Here is a 10,318-nt window from a genome sequence, read left to right as displayed (position 1 = left end):
AATTTTCGACCGTGCAACTGCTCACATTTAATTACCATGTCTTTGGTTGCGTGGAAATAGGTGTGTAAAGTGGCTTACATTCACCACTAATAACTTTAGTACGGGACAGGCTGCAAAGTCCAACAGGACGTTTCTGTCATAGTTGACGGTCAACACCTCCTACCACTTGCCATCCAGGGTCGACCGTCAATCTATTTTGTACGAGCGTATTGCTATCTCAGCTGGCGGCCCCCCCGCATTCCGCTGGGGTTCTAGCCGCGTGTGAACTGTTTACTGCGTGTTATTATTAGACGTGCCCAAATTGGCAAGCTTCTGCAGGCATCAAAACACTGCGGAGGCTGAAGCGTTCAAAGACGAAATATAGTTCTCCACCTTTGTTTCACCCCCTTAGATGTAAGATATTGACCGGAATTATCAGGCTACGAAAAGTTTAACTTTTTTAAAACTTAAAAAAAAAATGTAGGCCTATTTGATTTTATTTGTTAAAAATACGTAAGCATCCATAATATTAATAAAATATATAAGCCTATGCATTTAAACATAATTCACAGTAGCCTATAATACACCAGAACTAACCCCATAAATATCCTTGTTTGTCATTTGCTTATTCACTCATTTATTTGTTCCTCCATGCCATCCTTAGGTGTAACAACAGCGAGGTGTGCATTGATGCATGGCAGATTCCCATGGGTTTCTGTGCACTCTCTCTTCTCCACGTGACCTTTGTCCCATAGCTTAATAGTGTTGGTAAGCGCTAGTAATAAACAACGGGTCAAGGTTTGTGAAGTGCTGAGTCCTCGCCTCGGGCTCATACGCTGAACACACATCCAAGTGAATGCCACAAGTTTGATTCGGCTCTGATTATCCAGCTGCACCAGCTCACCATGGGCCCACATGCCAGCCACGCAGTGACTTTTATTCTCCTGTCGTCATGTGTTGTCACAGCTCTGGGTATGTATTCTCCACTTCCTACTGGGGATCGAACAAACCAGGAATGAGCGAAGAATACCTGGTTCAAATATCACAAGATACGGACAAAACAAAACAAGGTTTTTTCTTTGTTAACACAAGGTCGTGGGGTTGTTTGAACAGGCCAGTCCTGTGAAGGCCGGTGTGGCGAAAGGTTGGAGTCCTGCTCTTGCCATCCAACGTGTGGGTCTCTGAAGACATGCTGTGGAGACTATAAAGTGTACTGTGTGGAAACCCAGCCTTATTCAGGCTCCAGTTTTGGTGGGACAGATTTCACTATCCTGCATGCAACTTTTAATCAAACTTCACAGATTGTATGCCGGTATGTTATTTTCTTTCCCCTCACCTCGTCCAAAGTCCTGTTCTTACCAGAAGTGTTCTTTACTCGCTGTGTTTTGTGGGTTGCAGGTTCAACGATGCCGTCAACACGGTTGGATTTGTGGATGAACACAGACATGCTCATTGCATTTCGCCCTTATTGTACCAAACAGGATGGGTTCCGTTGCATATCTCTACAGATAACGGCACAACCTTCACCAGAACTGGGGCCTGGCTGTTGGGTACAACACACACACACACACACACGTACACATACACACACACACATGCACAGACACACACAAGCAAATGTACATATGATGACATCCCAAAAACACACACCACATCATACATGCTTATTCTAACCCTAAGTAACCCTGCATATCACATTATAGTCCTGGGATAGTATTGTAGCTATTAATGAACATTTGCAAACAAATGATGTGTGAAACAAAGTAGGTATGTGGTGTGTATATGTATAAATTCATTGACTGGTTCCTACAGTACATACCGGCAAGTTAGATGCTGGATTTAAAGCTGTGTTGGAGAACGCAACCCAGTGGCAGTACTATGGGACCCCAAATGTAGGAGGCCCCCTGAAGATGGAATGGAACTCATCGCTGGTCAAGGCAGAAATGGTCAACATAGAGCTATGGGGCTACAGCGAGACAGGTGAGCGGATCGGCAGCACACCCCTATCTATACAGTTAATTTCTAGATGTAATAGATGACCCTGTGTTGGTGTTTTTTGGTAGGTGAGCCGTACTCTGAGGCCTGGCAGGGGAAGTGGGAGTACCTGTACTCCCTGGCCACGCGCCAGCCCAACAACGGCGCGTTTAGCTTTGTGCCTCAGCCGGCACAACATGGCTTCTCTGCCTGGGAGCTGGGCAGCGTACGCATCAGTCCCAGCACCTACTCTGACGGCATGTGGTGAGTGTGACCACACACCCAAACACACACACACACTTTTGGCGCTGTGTTCCCGTCAAAGCCGGCCACAGCTATTATATATTTAGTTTTATGTTGTTTTTACTGGCTTGCCTGGTAGTAACCGGGACACATGTCAGCAAGCATATCGAATTTTAAACAGCATGTGTTAGGAATACATGTTCCATGTCAACAGCGGGGGGGGAATGGATATCTCCACTAGCACAGAGGTATTTAGCCTGCTGTAGTCAGGTCAGCAGTTACTTCATGTACCAAGGTGTCCGAAACCCCATCACCTCGTTAGTATTGCTTAGTGTTCAGCTGCAGCCACCTAAAGGTCAACGGTTGCTGAAGAGTGTCTGGATGGTTCCGTGACCCAGGAACGTGCACGCCTTGTGGACCGAGGACCACGCTCTGGCCTGGCACCTGGGCCAGGAGTTCAGACAGAACTCAGCCGCCTGGGCCCTGGAGAAGTGTCTGGCGTGGGACACGCTGGAGGGCCGGCTGCCTAACTTCCTGGAGGAGACCATTGACTGCCCCTGCACTCTGGCGCAAGCCAGGGCCGACACGGGCCGCTTTCATGTAAGTATGGGGAAGACCGAGAACCGTAGACTGAGAAGGAGGGGAAGAGATGTGCTTTAATAATCCCTGTGTTGCACAAGGGCCTTCAAAAGCTCCAGGCATGATGATTGAAAAAAATCCATGTAAGGTTCTTCCTGCTCTATGTATTGCCTGGTGCATCCCTTGCACAGTGCTTTATGCGTGGACTATGTAATGTTATGCACGGTAGTTATGTTATGTCTCAGAAGGCTGTTAACCATCAGCTGTTATTCCATTCCTTTACATTCATGCCAGTAAATGCAGGAGTTTCTAGTTCATGGCAAGGCTGTAAAAATACATTTTACACTTTGTAACCTTTGTTTAATCACCCTGTTGTATACATTGGTATTGCATACTTTACCCTGTGTTAAACTGTGTTGTGTGTGTTTCTGCACGTGCTATTCTTTTATAAAATCTTTTATAAATCTTTTAAAAATTTTATAAATGAACACTGGTACTTTATAACGTGTCATTTTCTCAGACCGACTATGGCTGTGATATGGAAAAAGGAAGTGTGTGCACTTACCATCCAGGAAGTGTCCACTGTGTCAGGGCTATAAATGCGAGGTGGGTTCTATAGTTTAACTAAACACAAAAAATCATATTTACCTGCTTAGTGTGATCTGACAAGTTAACATACTCATATTTACTTGCTTAGTGTGATCTGACAAGTTAACATACTCATATTTACTTGCTTAGTGTGATCTGACAAGTTAACATACTCATAATAACCTGCTTAGTGTGTCCACACAAATTAACATACTCATATACTGTACTCATTTGCTTACAGGTTTTAATATCGCTTTCACAAATCAATTTTTTCGGGTAAAAAACTCAAGTTAAGCTTGTGCATAACTTATTTTATTAATCTGTCTCTTTACACTAGTCTATGTCTTTATGTCTTAGCGATAGTATATATCTTATTATTATTATTATACTACTCTAAGTAGTCTAATTCGTGTGTTGTAATGTGTGTTTCTGATAGTCCAAAGTATGGAGCGGGCCAGCAGTGCTGCTACGACCAATCAGGTGCCCAGGTCCTTACAGCCGACTCCATCGGGGGGAGCACCCCGGACAGGGCCCACGACTGGGGCTCGCCCCCCTACCGGAGGCCCCCCCGGGTCCCGGGCGTGTCCCACTGGGTCTATGATGTCCTGACCTTCTACTACTGCTGCCTGTGGTCGGACCACTGCCATTACTACTTCAAACACCGGCCCTCCAGCGACTGCAGGACCTACCGGTCGCCCCGATCAGGTGACGGCCCCGCTCTGTAGGACCCTGTATACATGACCCTGGTCTGGGGGTCACCCTTGTCATAACGTCCCAAGGGTGCGCATTATTTTGGAGTATCGGTACAGGGCTTTCAACGGTTCCAAATAAATTTGCTTCTGATAGCACTATCGACCAGATGTTTCTTTGACAAACCTAAATAAACAATAAAAGTGCAGGCAGTATTTTCTGATCACCATTGAAATGCATTTATTGACATACTAATTTAACCCTAGGTTTATTATTTGTTTGATATACTGTTTACGAAGGTGTGTTTATATTGTAGTTATTACCATTCCATGTAGTTTCCATTCTTTATTGTATTCTTATATTATTTTGTATTCTTATATTCTCAACAAAGCAAAAACAATATGTCCAATAATAAGTAGATGAAAGTAGCTCATAACTAATCACAGTGGGTAACTGTGACATATGTCTGTGCTCTCCTGTTATTGGGATGTAGCCTGCAACACGGGTGGTGTTCCTTCAATCCCCCACAGGGGTATTCCTTACATATTATCGCCATGGATATTAATCTTGTTGCTGTGTCCCATGGATGTGCCCAGGCGTTGTGTTCGGAGACCCCCACTTCATAACCTTTGACGGGGTGACATACTCCTTCAACGGCAAGGGGGAGTATTCCCTGGTGGTCTCGGAGACCAGGGGGCTGGTGATCCAGGGTAGGACCGCGCCCGTCTCGCTCCCGGACGGTAAGGCTGCACAGCACACTGAGCCGGTAACCAGTAACCAGGAACTATGAACCAGTAGCCAGTACTATGAACCTGTAGCCAGGAACCATGAACCATTAGCCAGAAACCAGTAGCCAGGAACCATGAACCATTAGCCATAAACCAGTAGCCAGGAACCATGAACCAGTAGCCAGGAACCATGAACCAGTAGCCAGGAACTATGAACCAGTAGCCAGGAACCATGAACCATGAACCAGTACTATGAACCTGTAGCCAGGAACCATTTACCAGTAGTCAGAACCAGAAGCCAGGAACCATGAACCATTAGCCATAAACCAGTAGCCAGGAACCATGAACCAGTAGCCAGGAACCATGAACCAGTAGCCAGGAACTATGAACCAGTAGCCAGGAACCATGAACCAGTAACCAGTACTATGAACCTGTAGCCAGGAACCATTTACCAGTAGTCAGATCCAGAAGCCAGGAACCATGAACCAGTAGCCAGGAACCAGTAGCCAGGAACCATGAACCAGTAACCAGGATCCCGGCTGGATGGGAGCTACAAGCGAAACAAGAATACAAAACGTATCATAGCATAAGACCTCCTTAATAAACAATTGCATATTCATGTTCATGTTCTGCATATTCACATGAACGCATGGATTTGAAACCCTCATTCACACCAGGTGGTGGTTTATTATTTGATTTGATATATTGTTTATGAAGAAAAAAATTTTTAATTAATAAAAAAAAAATGAAGGTGTATTTATATGGTAGTTATTACCACTTATATTCTTTATTGTATTCTTATATTGTCTTGTTTATGCCGCTGTAAGGAACTACTGTGAACGCGACAAAGCTGTCAGCTGTGGCCATGAGGGAGGGCTCCTCCGATGTGATCGAGGTGCGCCTAGGGGGGGCCGGGGCCCGGCTGGAGGTCCTGCAGAACCAGAGGGCCCTGTCCTTCACCGAGCAGAGCTGGATGGACCTGAACGGTGAGAGGCCCCGGGCTCTGGCTCTGTCTCCCTCTGTGTCAAGCTCATCTTTCACTATCTGATGCTGTGGTGAGGGAAGGCAGTATTTATTCGTGGCTAGCCGCAACATCACGCTTCAATAGTTATAAGAAGGGAATCTGCCGTTGTCAGTGTAGACTCAACACTTTTGGGTTATTGTGGGGAAATGTCAAATGAGCTTGTCTGATCAGGTGATGGTCATGGTTGGTCAGGCTCACATCAAATGGCACCCCAGGCAAGATTGTCAATAGCGCCCCCAAAATATGTGCCTTTATTCTGAAGTGTCCGACTACCTGGTTTAACATTTATCTCCAATTAAGATTAAGAACGTATAATTGTCACTGTAGTGAGTGCATCAGACCCTGAGGAACTGATTGAGTCGACATTCAAACAGAGCAGTGAAGTTCCCATTCCAGATCCAATCGTTAATCATTCACTGTTTAATGCAATTGTGAAATGTGGCAAATGATGTGGAGATAAGCACCACTTTAAGAGGACATTTGATAATCTTCATTTCAATTGGCACCATTAACCTTTGGATCATCGGTGACTCATCAAGGTTGTGGGGGATATCAGAGAACAACAAACATACACACACTCTCAAAACAGTGCACTTAAACATAACACAAAAATAACTTAAGTTAACTAACAAAGTTAAGCCAAATACAATTTTCAAGGTCACATCACTATGGTCCATTCCACTTCTGGAGAATCAGTTGCCTGACTTACATCACCGAACCATCCCTGAAACGCTGACGTTATCTCTGTTCCAGGAGTGTTTGTGTTTTCTCCCAATGCCAACAACGTGACGGTGATGTTCCCGTCTGGAGCCGGGGTGGAGCTACGCCTCAGACAGGGAACCTTGACGACCACCGTGCTTCTGCCAGAGGACTTCCATGGCGCCACGCTGGGCATGCTGGGAAAAATGAACGGCGACCCTTCCGACGATCTGGCCACCCCCGACGGCCAGACTGTGTCCATCCACGGCACTCCCCAAGAGCTTTTTGAATTTGGACGCCACTGTGAGACACTAGAAGCATATTTCAGATGACTTCTCATGTTCTCACGATGTTGGTGTCGTATTTCACCCTGCGTCGTTGGTCTTTCTCTGCATGTGTTTCCAGGGGCCATTGCCAACGAGTCTTCGTTGTTGACCTACGATTCCAACTATCTTTTGGACACATACTTCCACGCTCCCCGGCATGACCCTAGTTTTATTCCGGCGTTTTCTGCCCCCAATAATGAACACGATCCCCTGAAGGAACAGGCCTCCAAGATATGCTCCGGAGATGGCGATGCATACTGCAGGTATGACATCATTGTCCACCAATCCCTGGGCCTGTCCTTCACATAATCGGTTACAAATGATGTCATGAACGCTATTGTTTCGGCAGTGATAGTAACCACGACATTAGCTTGTGAATATTAACACCTTTCAGTGTCAATCTTTTTCCTTTAAGGCAGATATACATAATATAAACATAATGGTACATAAACATTCATACTGTAGCTTTACAATTGAGTGGTGAAGGGCTCTGTTCTGATCTGTGCTGTAGGTATGATGTTCTGGTGGGCCGCAGCCCAGCCCTGGGTAACGCCACTAAGATGTCCTACCTGAGTCACCTGGCCCTTGTGGAGGACCTGAAGCCAGGTGACTACAAAGTGTTTATGGTGCATTGTGACTGACTGAAGGTCGTTTGAGCCAGTGTGAACTGTATGGAACAGAAGATGAATGTCTGTTGTGCTTGCACTTGATTTTTGTGAGCATCGATAACATTTGTACGTTTTTTTGTTTGTTCCACCCACTGCTGTACTGCCCTATTGGCCAGGTCATACTTGCAAAATAGATTTGGTGATACTGATACTAATAATTTCAGTCATAAATAATTTCTAAGCCTTCAGTTAAGGAGGAATTAATCATTAACAATGCATACACATTTGTAGATGATTAATATGTTCTATGTTAAAGGGTCCCTATTTTACCCCCAGGTTTTATGTTGATTAGCCATTAGCCATTAGCCTCAATCCAAGTGGCAGTGATCACCCAGATGTATGATGGATAGATCAGCCTACCAGCTGGTACAGTACGTTGGATAGGCACTTATTTATCATCTACAAATATATATTGGTGTTTTGTAAATGTGAAGTTCATCATTAACTAAAAGCTTATAAACAAATTATGACTGAATGTTTCTAGTCCACGTTTGCTGGCTTACCAGAGGAACCAATCATCTCGTGTTGTTGGGTAGTGGTTTCCTGTGGGCATCTGTCCCCGCCAGCCAATGGGAAGAAGGTAGGGACCCGCTACCTGGTGGGAGCCACGGTGAGCCTGTCATGTGACGAAGGCTACGGTATGAGGGGCTCCGCACAGCGAACCTGCCAGGAGAACGGACTCTGGTCGGGGGACACCACTACCTGCGTGGTTCCAGGTACCGATGTCTTCTACACTATAAGTAGTCATTCTATGAGGAGAGGCAGGGAGCAGGGTGAGGTTTTGGACTGTTGAATGGGAAAGCCGTTTCCGCTATACATAAGTGTATTTTAACGCTGACATACCAAGATTAGAATACATTTTTCTGACTTGTGTCGAAGAGCGGCCAAACCGCCCAATCACAGGTCAAGTGCGACCCGACCAGCCTGCCCAAACTCTCAGGGTTTTCCATCCAACGACAGCACAAACAAGAGAGTCTGAAATCTACTAGCTGAGCAGTGGAAGTAATGACTGAATGACTTTGATTTTTGAAAGAAACAAACTCACACACGAGATGCTATGGATGGTACCAACCAGGAAAATGGTTACAATTCTTCTTCATATTTCAGATAACATCACTGGAATTGTGGTTGGATCAGTCGTAGGAGGAATCGCACTGATCCTAATAGTAACAACACTCATACTGAAATACAGAGGGAAAAGGTAAGGTAAACATTATGCTCATAAAATACAGTTATGTTTTGGTAGACAAATAAATACTATTCTGTAAGTTCAAGAAAAAATAAATATATATATTAAAACAGTTAACCAATAATATTATAAAAATATTTTTAAAAAGGCGCAATAACAACAGGTAAAATGTATGGTTCCTCATTGGTTTCTGCTTTTTTCTGGTTCATTCAGTAAGGCAGATCCGGACATGGTTGTGAGTGAGGCCTTCTAAACAAGATGGGAAAATGTTTTTATCTCACACGTGGAAGATGACCAACTATACGCCCATCTAATGTTACATTTAACCAACTTGTTGAGGACTGAAGGGAGTTTCTGGAGATGTATCACTCTGGTTTGCTTGGTCTGATCTACGATTTGAGATTAATTGTAAATGTTTACAATTTACAATATTCTACAAATGGCTAATGTAAGGCTTTTAACTTATAAAAGTGAAATAAAAATATGTTGGATGCTTATGTTTTGTATTCTGACTTTATGTGAAATCAGTGAAATCAAGGGAAATCAACTGATTACACACTGTTCAGAAAGTGTGGAGTGTGTGTTGGAGTAATGCCCAATCGTTAACTCCCATGTCTGAACTCAATGACGCACCTCAAAGCACCTCGATGACCTTTTCTTTACGATGCTTATCTTACTCAGCGATATATCTCACGCTCCATCTTGATCTTCCAGATATAAGAGGCGCCATGCCCAGCTGTTAAAATTACGATTAATACTGACTTTGTGAAGCTGGTATACAGCTGACCGATCCACATTCTGACTGACATATGGCCTTCACTTATAACAGATTTATTATTTGTATTACACTACCCACATTATGACTTTGCATTGTCATCTATTTTAATTTCTATGCAACATAGTGTAATCTGACTATGGACTGCGTCAGGTTTTCATTGTGATTTAAGAAGTCCAGCTTGACACATCACACCACAGCCAAAATAAATGTTTGAAATGAGGCCATACAATGATGAGATCAGCCTTATATAATAAAAAAGAATATCAAGTGTTGTTCGTAGCCATAAGTTTTTAAATTATTTAGTCCATGATGACAGGGAAAAACCCTCAACCTAGTCGTAAAATTCATATTATGAAGACAACATTCAAAACTCACAAGGGTAAAGCACAGACAGCAGTCTCTCCATAAACATTTAAACATTCATTGCCTTATCGCTGTGACAACGAATGACGACAGCATTGTATGAGATCCCTCTCCACCAGATCAGACCGACTTGGATGCACTGGGATGTTTATGCCCTGAGCTACAACTCTCCATAACAAATTCCACACAACCTTTCAACCGCGTCAGCTATCCCGCCTCAATTCTGTCACTCGTCCACGATGTCACCCAGAGGTGCTGTTGTCTGTTTGACCTGAGTACCCCGACCTCTTCTGCAAGATGCCTAGCTGATGTTGGGTGTAAACCGTGTTCAGGGACTCAGGATTAGTATTGTACACAGAAAGGGTCTCTGTTCTTTTCTCGGTTGTGCAGCCGTTAAACTGCAGTGCAGAGGCAGCTCCTTCACAGAGCACACTAGGCCAGGATTGCTATGGCAAAACAACAAAGACCGCCAGTATGTGACCGGACTGCA

General features: G+C 44.3%; 1 protein-coding gene across 1 annotated transcript; it reads left to right on the top strand.

Moving 5' to 3' along the window:
- Positions 1–884: 884 nt before the first annotated feature.
- On the top strand, positions 885–8,940 carry LOC311367264 (sushi domain-containing protein 2-like; the record flags this gene model as incomplete). Its single annotated transcript, XM_084486077.1, has 16 exons — positions 885–951; positions 1,093–1,291; positions 1,378–1,529; positions 1,792–1,959; positions 2,043–2,217; positions 2,595–2,796; positions 3,296–3,381; positions 3,800–4,068; positions 4,650–4,793; positions 5,609–5,767; positions 6,559–6,807; positions 6,910–7,093; positions 7,342–7,436; positions 8,035–8,214; positions 8,606–8,699; positions 8,901–8,940. The coding sequence occupies 16 exons, from the start codon at positions 885–887 to the stop codon at positions 8,938–8,940; spliced, it is 2,463 nt and encodes an 820-aa protein (XP_084342203.1).
- Between the last annotated feature and the right edge of the window lie 1,378 nt (positions 8,941–10,318).

This window comes from Micromesistius poutassou (genome assembly GCF_964030765.1).
Source record: "Micromesistius poutassou genome assembly, chromosome: 22".
In the NCBI taxonomy this organism is placed as follows: domain Eukaryota; kingdom Metazoa; phylum Chordata; class Actinopteri; order Gadiformes; family Gadidae; genus Micromesistius; species Micromesistius poutassou.
The sequence above is the reverse complement of the archived record's forward strand: the minus strand, read 5'-3'. Positions and strand labels throughout refer to the sequence as shown.